Source organism: Miniopterus natalensis, chromosome 8 (genome assembly GCF_054644295.1).
Source record: "Miniopterus natalensis isolate mMinNat1 chromosome 8, mMinNat1.hap1, whole genome shotgun sequence".
In the NCBI taxonomy this organism is placed as follows: domain Eukaryota; kingdom Metazoa; phylum Chordata; class Mammalia; order Chiroptera; family Miniopteridae; genus Miniopterus; species Miniopterus natalensis.
In genome coordinates, this window is record NC_142088.1 from 23,149,209 (window position 1) to 23,163,436 (window position 14,228).

The following is a 14,228-nucleotide window of genomic DNA, read 5'->3' on the forward strand; positions in this document are numbered from 1 at the left end:
TAAAAGATTGTGATTTAGTTCATTACCTTTCTCATTCTCTTATATTTTCAAGGTAGTTATATTGTAATTGTGGGAAACTCATTATTCAGATTTCTCATTATTATGAATGACCATGGTTCATTCAGAGCTGTTTAGTGCTGAGTTTTGTGATTAACTGATTCCTTTTCCTTTCCTTTATATCTTTATATTTTCCTTGGAGTTCATAAGTGGTTTTTTACTTTATTATGTGCTTTGTAATCCAAGCTCTGCAAATCCTCTTATCAGTTGTCTTAGTCTCCTTTCAAGTCTTCATTACATGAATCATTTTCTCAATTTTATTTTCCTGAAAAAGTGGCTCCGGAGCCTTTGACTTACTCCAATCTGGACTGTGTTACCCTCTTTGCCTGGTATACACTTACTATCTTAGGATCTCCTTCCTTCTTACCCTGGAAATTCCCTTGGTCTTTTTCCTATTGAATCTACTGTTGGCTATATTCTGTATCTTCATTCTTTGTTCCTGGTATTCTGAAATTCCACTGTGGTATTACTTGGGGTGGGTTTATTTATTCCATTATGCTGAGCACTAGGTGGATGCTTATGATTTGGAAATTCATGTCTTTCAGGCTGAAAAATGTTCTTGAATTATTTTTGTTAATTAGTTTGGCCTCTCCATTTTATCTGGTCTTTTATTATGTCTTCTGGAGCTTTTATTATTTGGATGTTGAAACTCCTGGAGTGGTCGTCTCTTCTCTCCTATTTGCCATATCTTTTTTCTTTTGCTTTACTTTACTTATATTCTCAACTTCATTTACCAGTCCTTTTTGAGTTTTTAACTTCTGCAGTTATATTTTGTATATCTAAAAGTCTTTCTTGTTCTCTGAATGATCTTTAAAATAGATACTGGTTTTGTTTTGTTGGTGTGTTGTTTTTCTGAAACATATATTTTCGAGAATATTGATAATTTTCTTTATTCAAAATTTTCTTTACTTCTTTGTATATTCCTCTAAAGTGTACTTTTTTCCTATTTTTTATTTTGATCTTATTTTCATGTTAGTGGAATTCCTTAGATAGATGTCTTTTCTCTCCCTTTTACAGGCGTCGGCAAAAGTAGGTTTACAGTTGTTCGTATGGAAAAAGACAGGCAGGTTATGATCATTACAATAGCTTTATTAACTCAAAAGAATGTCATAATGGCACAGTGCCTGTCTTTTTCCATATGAACAACTGTAAACCTCCTTTTGCCCACCCCTGTATTGAAGAGTAGGGGAATAAAAAGTGAGGAGCTTTAACCATGTTAGTAGGACTACTTGACTATGAACTCTACAACTTCTCACTGGGCCATTCAGTTGGGGAACTTTCTAAGTTCATATCTTTAAATCTTTCCTCTTAGAGTGGTCAGATTCCCTAGAGAAAGCTCTTCTAGTCTGTTAACTAGAGAGCTAGCTGCTAGCATTCTGGTGGCCAAGTGGGGAAGGAGAGCTTGAGGTCTCGATTTCCGGTAAGGTATGTTTCACATAATGTTCCTGTTTTCAGTATGGTATCTTTCTCCTCCAACCCCTACCCCAAACCACAGTTGTGCCTGGTGGTTCCTAGGTAGAAATTTCTTTTTTCTTCTTTCAGAAAAAAAAATCTTAAATTTTAGATAATCTTCAATAAACCAAGTAACAAAGATAAGAAGAAGGGATCTGAACATATGACTGCTTCTGAGTCAGACTTCAACTTAGTTTTTAGCTTTTCATTTTGAAATAATTTCAGACTTACAAAAACTGTTGCAAAAATTATACAAAGAGTTTCAATATACTCTTTACCACCTGTGGGAAACTTTTTAGAAGTACAAACTTGGGCCCTGCTCTAAGAGATTCTAGTGGGTCAGTCTGGGTTGAGACACAGGAATATATTTTTCCAAAAGGTCCTTAAATAACTATAATGTGCATCCAGCTTTAGGAGCCATTTTCTTAGATGTTGTAAAGATTAGGAAAGCATTCTTTGTTCAATAAATATTTATTATAATATCATAATGTATTAGACACTGTGTTGGACACTAGAGGTAGAAACACATATATCAGGGTCTTGTCCCTAGAGTTGTTTATTACCAAATGGACAAAACAGAGGTAAACACAGAATTATGATTCAGTGGGATAAATGCTGTATTAGAGCTACATAGATAAGGGAATAGTTTCCTTCAGCTGGGAGAATTAAGAACAGCTTTATGTCTAAGGTAAAAATTTGAGCTAGGACTTGAAACCTTACCAGGAGTTTTCTAAGTGTGTTCTAGTAAGAAAGAGTAGCATGCATAAAAGCAAGTTGTTATGAAAGGTTTCGGCATATTCATCGAGTGGTAAGATTGATGTTGTGTGGTGTATGTAGTAGGCAGTGGAGGTAGAGTAAGGTTGGAGAGGTAGGATGAGGGTAGATTTTAAAAGGACCTTCTGTGCCATGATGAGTTTGGATTTTATCATGCAGTCAGTAGGAACAGTGGACTAATGTAGATGGAATGATCTGTTTAAGCATGATGGTTTATTTTTTGAGGAAGAATATAGATGGTAGCAAGGAACATGACCTTTAAAAAGGAAAATAGAAATGGGAAACGTTGAGGAAGAGACTATAGTAGTCTGAGAAATCGTGAAAATCAGTGTTAAGGCATTGTTATAACCATTCAATGAAGAAATCATTTACTACAGTCTCTAGTACAAGTGATTATTTATAATCATTTCCACTTTTTGTTTTTTCTAGGTTTGAAGTCCTGAGTTTTCTCATGTTGTGTTACAATTCTGCTATTGTGTATATGCCTGCTTCATCTTATCAATCTCTTTGTCGGATGGGCTCCAGGTGAGAATAATAATTATTATTAACCTTTATATTTGTTTATTTGACAAATACTTATTGAGCATATTTTCCATGGTAGGCACTATTCTGATGATATAGCAGTAAATAAAACTTACGGAGCTTACATTCCTGTAGGAATCCTTATCATCTCTCATGCATCATAACTTTTTGAAAATATTTCAGCATTAAAAAAACGTATTTCCTATATGAACATCAAGTTAAGCCAACATGTCTTAAGCTTAGAGTGGTTTAGTGATATACCTAATCATTTTGAGAGCTTTGAATAAATAGTCCTATATGTGAAATCTTAAGGAATGTGAACCTTTTTCTTTATATATTTCACAAATAAAAATCTCTGCTTTGAATAAGAAAATTAGCAATAGTACCAGTTACATATCTCATTTGTATTTGTGCTTCCTAATCTTTACTAAATCAGAATTTCTAATAATTTGGACAGACCTGGTCTGAAATTTAAATATCCACTGTAGATAGAAAACTTAAGTAATATAAATCAGTTTGGAGATGGAGGACATTTAGAGTTACAGAATTTCAGTTATAGGAGGAACACTGAGTTCATCCTGTTCAGCTGATTTTTAAAAAATTATTTATTGATTTTTGGAAAGAGAAAAAGAAAGAGAGATCTGTTTGTTGTTCCACTAATTTATGCATTCGTTTTTTGCTTTTTGTACATACCCTGACCAGAGATTTAACCTGCGACCTTGGCATATCAGGAAGACATTCTAACCGGCCAGGGTTCAGCTGATTTTTACTTTAAGAAACTGAGCCCCTCCAAAGGGTTAAATGCTATGTTAGTTTCTATTGCCTCTTAACAAATTACCACAAACTTAGCACCTTATAACAGTACACATTTATTATTTCATAGTTTCAGTGTATATGGAGTCTAGGCATGCTTAGGGTCTTACAAAGCTGCAGTTAAGTTGTTGGCTGGATTTGCAGTCTTATCTGAAGCTCAGTTGAAGAATGACACACTTTTGTTGGCAGAATTCAGTGCCTGTAGTCTAGGACTGAGGGCTTCAATTTCTTGTTGGCTGTCTGCTGAAGACTGGTCTTGTTCTTTGCCATGTGGGCCTCTCAACATAGGCTACCTATAACATTACGGCTTACTTCTTCAAAGTATAAGAGTGAAAGAGAGAACAGCACTACATTCTTAAATAACATAATCAGGTACACATAATCATGGAAATCCCATCACCTTTGCCATGTTCTGTTGGTTAGAAGCAAATCACAAGTCTCACCCACACTCAAGAAGAGGAAATGACACAGGGTAAATACCAGGAAGGACAGATCATAGAGGTCACAGCCCCCAAAGGTCTGCTCATTGCAAATTCTTTTTTTTTTTTTTTTTTTTTTTTTTAATTTTTTAATTTATGTTTTTATTGATTTCAGAGAGAGGAGAGGAGAGGGAGAGAGTGAGAGTGATAGAAACATCAGTGATGAGAGAGTCATTGATCGGCTGCCTCCTGCATGCCCCTTACTGGGGATCAAGCCCACAACCCAGGCATGTGCCCTGACAGGGAATGGAACTGTGACCTCCTGGTTCATAGGTCAGCACTCAACCACTGAGCCACCCTGGCCAGGCCATCGCAAATTCTTTGTTCAAGTTCATGCTATTATGCTGCTGGGAAGAGAGTGTGCTCCTGTTTATAACAAAACTAAATTTTGCTAATTAGAGGAAGGCCAACCCAAATTAGTTGTACGTTGTTTATAGATGATCTTAAAATAGGTATATTATTTTCACTTCCCTATAACAACATGATTAGTAACTAACAAAGTTCTTGTCTCTAACCTAGATACTGTTATCAAGAGAATACACTGTTTAAGCACTTACTGCCTATCTACAGATAAATTTACTTATAACACTATTTTCAGTTCATTAAAACAAGTCTGCTGAATCTTTAATTGGAAACATTATTGTGGCATTTTAGAACATTTCCTAACAACAGAAGTGATTGGCAGAGTTCACATATTCTTTAAATAATTTTGAAAATCTGTGTACCCCTTGTACATTTTTAAGTTAACATTTAAAATTTTTCATCTTATCTTAAATAATAGCAAATGATATTATTTCCAGTAACTATTGACATAATAAGACAAATAGTGGTTGGGTCAATATTTTAAATGTATATAATGTAAATACTGTAGTAATCTGATCCCCACTGTTGTCCATTTGAGGAATAAATTAACAAGCTTTTTTTTTAATGGTCTGACGACATACAGTGTGGGGCAAAAGTAGGTTTACAGTTGTGACTATGTGAAACACAGTTTATTCTTGTATTATTATTAATTGTATTATTTTCCATACTCAACTATAAACCTACTTTTGCCCTACCCTGTATTTTCATTTTTCTTCTTGAAGTTGAATTTTCATTATATTTTACCCACATATTTTATACTAATATAAAGCTATTTTATTGATCACCTAATTATATATCTCTGCTACAAAAATATGTACACGTAAACTGAAATTGGGGAAAAAAAATTCCTGAGACTATGATGCACTAAAAACTAAAGTATTTCTTCTGAACTCACCATTACAGTTATTTCAATAAATAAATAAATTAATTAAAATAATATAGGTATGTTACAACTTTTGATAATTATTAAGCATAATTTTCTGGAAGCATTTTTTAAGGAGAAGGAAGGTAGAGGATTGTTTATGGTACTTTGAATAAAAATGGTCTCACAGACATCAGTAGTTTGAAATGTCCCTTTTTTTTGCTTTGAGATTTCTGTATTTCCCACTAATTCATTCCTGATAAAATTTGGAATGCAAGAAAGTTTTGCATTTATTTTGTGAAGAGAGAGAAGGATGAATTTGAAAGACTTGGCTATTTGAGAAAAGTTTTTATTGATATAGTCCACTAAAATATACGTTTTATGAGGGCACAGATTTTATTTTTATTTACTTTTGCCTGTTCACAACTGTATACCTTGTCCCAGGACAGTGACTGGTACACAGCAGGTATTTAATAAAAGTTTGAGGAATAAATAATTGAATAAATGAATTTATAAAAGCAAAATATTTGATTCAACAGAACAGAAAATCACACATGATGAATACTGTATTTTCCTAGGGTTTGTGTGAGTGGGTTTCCACGGCAACATGACAAACACTGGAAAGAACTCTGTGGTCGAATAGTATTGGATCCCGAATTTATGGTGCAACTTCTCACAGGGGTTTATTATGCCATGTAAGTAGGTGGACTATTACATTGGGTGAATTCTTCCTAATATTTAGAAACTGAATATTTCTCGTTTTTTCCTTATCACTTGCACAACACTGAATCTCTTATTCCATAATGGACCCAGTATCTTGTTTTTCTAATATGAACACCTCTTAGTACTTTTTAAAATGAATGTACTTTTTAAATTTGAAAACACTATAATAACTATTGAAGACAATTTTTATTGAGATATAATTCACATATAAGATTTTATTAGTTTTAGGTCTGCAGCATGATTAGACATTTTATATTGTAAAATGGTTACCACAATAAGTTTAGTTAACATTCATTACCACACATAGTTACAGACTTTTTTCCTTGAGATGAGAACTTTTAAGACACTCTTACCAACTTTCTAATATACAGTACAATACAGTAATCACCAGGCTGTACATTATATCCCCAGGACTTATTTATCTTATAACTGAAAGTTTGTACCTCTTGTCCCCCTTCACCCATTTTGCTCACCCCTCCTCCCCAAACCTTCACCTCCAGCAAACACCAGTCTGTTCTCTGCATTTATGATTTTGGGTGTTTTTTTGTGTGTGTTTTGTTTTTGTTTTTAGTTGTTGGTTCTTTTTGGTGTTTTTTTGTTTTTACATTGCACATATAAGTAAGATCATACAGCATTTTTTACTTTTTTGGTCTGATTTATTTCTCTTAACATAATGCCCGCAAGGTCCATCCATGTCACAAATAGCAGGATTAGCTTCTTTTTTATGGCTGAGTAATAGTCCTGTGAGTCTCTCTGTCTTTATTTACCTGTCAGTGAACACTTAGGTTAGGTTGTTTTCATGTCCTGGCTATTGTAAATAATGCTGTAATGAACATGAGAGTGCAGATATCTTTTTGAGATAGTGATTTTCCTTCAGACATATAGAAATTGCATTGCTGGATCTTATGGTAGTTCTACTTTTAATTTTTTGAGGAACCTCCATACTGTTTTCCATAGTGGCTGCACCAATTTACAATTTACCAGTGGTGCACAGGGTAGCCTTTTCTCCACATTCTCATTAATACTTGTTATTTCTGGCCTTTTTTATAATAGCCATTCTCAAAGGCATAAGATGACATCTCATTGTGGTTTTGGTTTATATTTCCCTGATAATTAGTGATGTCGAGCACCTTTTTAAATACCTGTTAGCCATTTATGTATATCTTCTTTGGGAAAAAGTCTAAATTAGGTATTAACCCCTTATCAAATACGTGGTTTGCAAGTGTTTTCTCCCTTTCCATATGTTGCCTTTTCATTTTGTTAATGGTTTTCTTTGCTGTGCAGAAACTTTTTAGTTTGATATAGTCCCACTTGTTTATTTTTGCTTTTGTTTCTTTTGCTTTTGGTGTCAAATTCAAAAAAATCATTGCCAATACCAGTGTCAAAGGGCCTTACTGCATGTGTTTTCTTCTAGGAGTTTTATGGTTTCAGGTCTCACATTCAAGTCTTTAATCCATTTTAAGTTGATTTTTGTATAAGGCATAAGATAGTGGTCCATCCAGTTTCATTCTTTTGCATGTGGCTGTTCAGTTTTCCCAAAACCATTTACTGAAGAGACTATTCTTTCCCTATTGTATATTTTTGGTTCCTTTGTGCTAAATTGATTGACCATATAGTCATGGGTTTATTTAGTTGATTTTTATTGATTGATTTGGGAGAGAGAGGAAGGGGGGGAGAGAGAGAAACAAGGAGAGAGAGAAAAACATTGATTTGTTTTTCCACTTACTAATTTATTCATTGGTTGAATCTTATATGTGCCCTGACCAGGAATGGAACCTCCAACCTTGTGGTATCAGGACAACAGTCTATCAAACTGAGCTATCTGGCCATGGTGTGTGGGTTTATTTCTGGGCTCTCTATCCTGTTCCATTGAACTGTGTGTGTTTTTATGCCAATACCATGCTTTCTTGATAACCATAGCTTTATAATATAGTTTGAAATCAGGAAGCATAATGCCTTCAGTTTTGTTCTTCTCAAGATGGCTTGGCTGTTCAGGGTCTTCTGTGATTTCATACAAATTTTAGGATTGTTTATTTCTGTGAAAAATGCCACAAGAAATTAGATAGGGATTACACTGAATCTGTAGATTGCTTTGAGTATTGTGGACACATTAACAATATTAATTCTTCCAGTTCATGAACTTGGAATAGCTTTCCATTTATTTATGTTCTTCAATTTTTTTCACCAGTATCTTATATGAAAACTGTAAGTATACAGTGTACAGGTCTTTTCCTCCTTGATTAAATTTATTCCTAGATATATTTTTTTTGATGCAATTGTAAATGGGACTGTTTTCTTAATTCTCTTTCTGACAGTTTGTTATTAGTGTATAGATATGCAACTGATTTTTGTATATTGATTTTGTATCCTGCAACTTTATTTGTCATTAGTTCTAACAACTTTCTGGTGGAATCTTTAGGGTTTTCTGTGTATAACATTATGTCATTTGCAAATAGAGACAGTTTTACTTCTTCCTTTCAGATTTGTGTGCCTTTTATCTTTTTCTTGCTTAATTGGTATTACAGTACAAGGACTTCCAGTACTATGTTGAATAAAAATGGCTAGAAAAAAAGGTTTTAGTTCACTGCTGAGTATGATATTAGCTGTGGGCTTATCATATATGGCCTTTATTTTGTTGAGGTACATCCCCTCCATACCCACTTTTTTGAGAGTCTTTATTATGAATGGATGTTAAATGCTTTTTTTTTTTTTTTTTTGCATCTATTGGGATGATCATAGGATTTTTATCCTTCATTTTGTTAATACAGTGTCTCACATTGAATTGCAGATGTTGAACCATCCTTGCATTCCAGGGTTAAATCCTACTTGATCATGATGTATGGTTTTTTTAATGTATTGTTGAATCAGGTTTGCTAATATTTTTTTGAGGAATTTTGCACCTGTGTTCATCAGGAATATTGGCCTGTAATTTTCTTTTCTTGTAATGTCTTTGTCTGATTTTGGTATCAGGGTAATACGGGCTTCATAAAATGAGTTGGGAAGTGTTCCCTCCTTTCCTCTTTTTTTGGGAGAGTTTGAGAAGGATTGGTATTTTTTAAAATATTTGGTAGAGTTCATCCACAAAGACATCTGGCCTGGACTTGTGTTTATTGGGAGGTTTTTGATTGCTAATTCAATCTCCTTGTAATCAGTCTGTTCAGATTTTCTATTTCTTCATGATTCAGTCTTTGTAGATTATATGTTTCTAGGAATTTATCCATTTCTTCTAGGTTGTCTAATTTGTTGGCATATAATTTTTCATAATCCCTTTAGTACTTTTAAAATAGCCAAACTAGCCTAACTGGCGTGGCTCAGCAGTTGAGCATCGACCTATGCGAGGTTCGTTTTCCAGTAGGGGCACATGCCCAGGTTTTGGGCTTGATTCCTGCAGGGGGTGTGCAGGAGGCAGCAGATCGATGACTCTCTCATCATTGATGTTTCTATCTCTCTCTCCCCCTCCCTTCCTCTCTCTGAAATCAATAAAAAACAAAAAAATTAAAAATAATTAAATAGCCAAAATATAATATAACTAGTCATTAAATTGGAGTCCAGAAATTGTCGAGGTTTTCTCTATGGAAAACTGTGTTTCTTTATGTAGTTTATAACCCAGGTTTTCACAAATGCATTAAATATCTACACGTGATAAAAACCAATTCATGTGAAGAGACATCTGTAAACTATTTTAAACTTTAATATCTGAAATTTTCACTTTGTTATTGTAACCAAAAGGGGGATAGTTTAGAAATGGAATGATGCAGAAATTGATGTGAAATCTTATTTGTGAATCAAAATAGTAGGACTTTGAGCTATATAAAAAGGTTGTTGTTGAATATTAAAGTTATTTGCTAAGGATAGTAAACAATCTGCTTCTCCTTAGGTATAATGGACAGTGGGACCTTGGCCAGGAAGTTCTTGATGACATCATTTATAGAGCTCAGCTAGAACTCTTTTCTCAACCACTATTGGTAAGTGAAAATATTTACTTTTTATTAAACATACCTGTGCCTGTCGAGGACACAAGAAATTAATATATAATATATGAGGCAGTCCAAATCACTGAGGAAAAGGGTTTATTCCACAGTAACAGTTGGTTAACTATTAGAAAGAAAACAAAATTGGTTTAGATCCTCTCCTCCTACCATATATCAAAATACAATTAAAATAAATTAAAGAATTAAATGTTTTGAAGCCCTTTAGGAAAGAGAGGGGGAAAGGTTATATTTACTCAAATTTCTATAGGAAGAAGGACTTTCTAAGCTTAAATGAAATGACAAGTCACTAAAAAACGGTTGATGAGTTTTGACCATATAAACATCTAAATTCTAAACCACCAGTGTCTTAAAAAGAAAGTTAATATGCAGTGTACAAACTGAAAAAAAGTATTTTCAACAAGCATGACAAGAAAGCCAATTAACACTTTGTTTATATGAAAAAATTTTATACTCTGTCACAAAATATATCTTTAAAAGGTAAATGATTAATCTAAAAACAAATGTAAACATCTGCCCTGGCTGGGTGGCTCAGTTGGTTGGAACCTTGTCCTGTACATCAAAGTGCCATTTCCTGTCAGGGAGCATACCTAGGTTGTGGGTTCGATCCCTGGTAGGGGCACATATGGGAGGCAACCAATAGATGTTTGTCTTTCAGTCTCCCTCTCTCTTCCCCTCTCCCCCTTCTTGTCTCTCTAAAATCAATAAAAAACATATCCTCGGGTAAGGATTTAAAAAAAAAAAAAAGTAAACATTTAATAGTCGGCTATGGAAGGCATTTTTACGTTACCAGTAGAGTATAACACAACTCTAAACACCCCTCTGCAGAAGCTGCCTGGTGATGTCCATTTGTTTTGTTTGACTCACTATTCCATGTCTAGCAACATATCCCAGAAAACTACCCTAAATTTTTAAAAAATGTATTATAAGCACAGCATTAGTGTTATTTTTAATTTCAAAGGAATCAAACAGTTTAAATGTTCCACAGCAAAGAATGATTAAGTTGTCTGTTTGCTTGGTGAAATTATGTATTTGAAAATTTATATTAAAGAAAGGTGCTAGCTTGTGTTAAGTGGTAAAGCAGTATATAACTTTTTTTAAATCTATAGATAGGACAATATGAAACATAACAAAATGGCAATAGTTGTATAGGCGATTTGACTGGATGATTTTTATTTCTTGCAATTTTCTGTTTTCTCAACTTTTAATAGTATTTTTATAATGGTATTTTAAAAATATGTATGTACTTTTACTTCCTGTGCTTTAAGAGTACAGTTTTTAAAAGCCATTTTCCTATCTTTTTTGCATTTTAAATTTCCATTTTTTTCTAATGTCATCATCCCTAATTTTACTCTTAAGATTTACATTAAAATGAATGAATAACAAGATTTTAAGAATTATATTACAGTAATAATACCTTGCACTTGCCGACTCTTTAAATTCATACTTTTACTTTTGTAACAATTTTCTAAGTTAAGTAGAGGGGCATTTCCAAGGCAATATAGTTAAAGAGATTAGTAATCTCTAGTCCTGGAATAGTTCTTTATTATTGGGGGTCCCTGAGGGACCTACTGAATAACACTCCTTTTCTCTATTCAAATCTAGAGCCACATGATAACTAGATAAGATAGCTGGCAAATAGAGAAACAAACATCATCTTTAGTACTGATAAGGGCTATACTGAAAGACTTAACTCCCCACTCCTCAATCTAGACCTTGGAACAACTCCCTGGAGAGAACTTTTGAGTTGGTAGAGAAGGCACATTTATCTAGGTTGCTACCTTCCACTTGCCCTTGTCCAAGTGGAGAGGGAGGGAGAAAGACAGTCCTCTATCTCAAGATCTTTGCCAGATTATCGCTACCCAATTAAGAAACATAAACCAATTAATGGCAATTACTTTGAACCACATATTTTACTCTCCACGGAGGGCAGAAATTGTTGGGACAAAATACCAGACATATTTGGAGAAAATTTCTTATGAAACAAAGGAGTAGAGAAAAGGCTAATTGTCTTAATCAGAGTTTAAATTTTGCATGTTATTATCATCTGAAGAATCGGAAACTTACTCTAATTTTTTATATGTCAAGGTCCGATGTTAAACAATTTTTCCTTCTTTGGAATGTGTTTTCTCTTTGAAAGTAAATAACTTCAAGGAATTGGTAGGGTGACTGACATTTTAAAAAATAAATTCTCATTTTTATTTTTTAATATGTTTTTATTGATTTCAGAGAGAAGAAGGGAGAGGGGGAGAGAGAGAGAGCTAGAAACATAGATGGTGAGAGAGTCATTAATCAGCTGCCTCCTGCATGCCCTCAACTGGGGATTGAGCCTGGGCATGTGCCCTGACTGGGAATCAAACCACAATCTCCTGGATCCTAGGTTGATGCTCACCTGCTAAGCCATGGTAGCCGGGCATAAATTCTCATTTTAAAAGCCTGCCTAGAAGACTATAGGACAATAGAAACACAAATATTTCTGACACATTGTACTTTTATATTTTATAGTACACATTTTAAATATATATTCAAAAAATTATGAAATGAAAAAGTGTAGAATAAATATAAATTATACATAGGGTGTAAATATGTATAGACTTATATTATCATTTTAGGTTGCTAATGCCATGAAAAACTCATTACCATTTGATGCTCCTGATTCTTCACAAGAAGGCCAGAAGGTACTTAAAGTGGAAGTCACTCCCACAGTGCCGAGGATTTCTCGGACTGCAATTACAACTGCTTCCATCCGTCGCCATAGGTGGAGGAGAGAAGGTAAGTACAAAATCTCTATAGCTCACTCATGGATTCAAGTAAATTTATCACTGTTTTTATAGACTATATTAGCACTTGATATTATAGTACTCTATATAATTAAAGTAAATTTGTTCAGTTTATAAAAATAGCTCTAAAATTGTGGTTTAAATGCTCAAATTTATTTTAATATAATTTTAAATAAGGTAGAAAGATGTTATTTATAATGCTCTATGAATGTTAAAACAGAAAATAAGATCAAGTTAATTTTTATCTGTTTTGAACTAGGAATAACAATAGGAAAGAAGTTTCTTTAAGCCTCTTACCAATACTGGGGGAAAAAGGTGCATGTGTGAGCACTGTGGGAGAAGCATTGTGGGAGAAAATTGTTTAACTGGCCCAATTAATGGTATAATACAAGCTATCCACAAAATAAATGATTATTGATCTTTAGATTTTTATCTTTGCTTTTCATTTTTTTAGTAAGTGCTGAATCCAGCAGTATTTTATGGTCATATGGTACTTGAATAGTCAAGCTTTCTTGGCTAAGAGATATTAATTGCTATTTTAATGATCCGTATTTTTCTATCCTATTCATTTTCAGACCTCACATTGTTCATCTGCTGCCTTATGTGTGTGTATGCTGTGCACACACATGTAACTATATAACTAGTGTTTGTGTTTGTATCATATCCATATATACATTCTCTTATCTGCCTGGGTCAAAATGCTCAGAAAAGAATAGAGGAGCACAAAAAGCACTAAAATTTTATATGTTGAATCCCAGATGGCTTTGACTTCTCAAACGAGGCTGACTCGAGTATTCCTGGCACCCCGATCCAACACGGCTCCACTGACCTAGGGATCAAACGTGTGCAAGAGGGGGAGGTGCTGGTGCGCAGGACCCCTGAGCATGGCTCACCGGAGCCCAACTCAGCAGCAGCCACAACAGAGGGTAGGACAGAGATGAGGAGACAGAAGTCAGTGAGGCAGTTGCTGGAGAAGAATCCTGGCTCTCTAACCCCAAGCAGAAATCTTTCCATTCTAGTGTGTGTTTTTACTCCCCCAGTGTATTAGCTCCTCCTTGCAAAGTACAACCCCCCATATGCCTAATGCCAGGTCAAGAACAATCTTTTGTTACCATTTGTGCTGGCCTGGAGTCTGCATCCCTGTGTAATCAAAGAACAGCTTGGCATGGCTACTAACAAGGCAGAGGCCTATCTCAAAAAGGTCTGCAAATGCTTGGAATTTTCATTACTGAGCATGTTTATTCTAACATTAGGAAAGGAAAAATGCACACAACGGACATGAGCCTTATTAGTCAATATGAGTTGATTTAATTCATATAATAATTTATTCTTTAAAAAATATCTGAGGAGCATTTTAAAACATTAATACATTATCTTTGAGAAATTGGACTAAAGTGGAGCCGGCAGTTTATCT

General features: G+C 34.2%; 1 protein-coding gene across 4 annotated transcripts in view; it reads left to right on the forward strand.

Annotated features, from left to right (window-relative positions):
• HYCC2 (hyccin PI4KA lipid kinase complex subunit 2) overlaps positions 1–14,228 on the forward strand; it is a 52,944-nt gene that overhangs the window by 27,283 nt on the left and 11,433 nt on the right. For 2 of the 4 annotated variants that reach the window (XM_016208826.2, XM_016208825.2), the window contains exons 9-12: positions 2,713–2,808; positions 5,901–6,017; positions 9,923–10,010; positions 12,647–12,806. In XM_016208826.2, coding sequence (XP_016064312.1) covers positions 2,713–2,808; positions 5,901–6,017; positions 9,923–10,010; positions 12,647–12,806 — 461 coding nt within the window. Of the gene's footprint in view, positions 1–2,712; positions 2,809–5,900; positions 6,018–9,922; positions 10,011–12,646; positions 12,807–13,572; positions 13,741–14,228 lie in introns of all 4 variants that reach the window. The other 2 variants (XM_087819671.1, XM_016208827.2) reach the window with 2 other exon arrangements.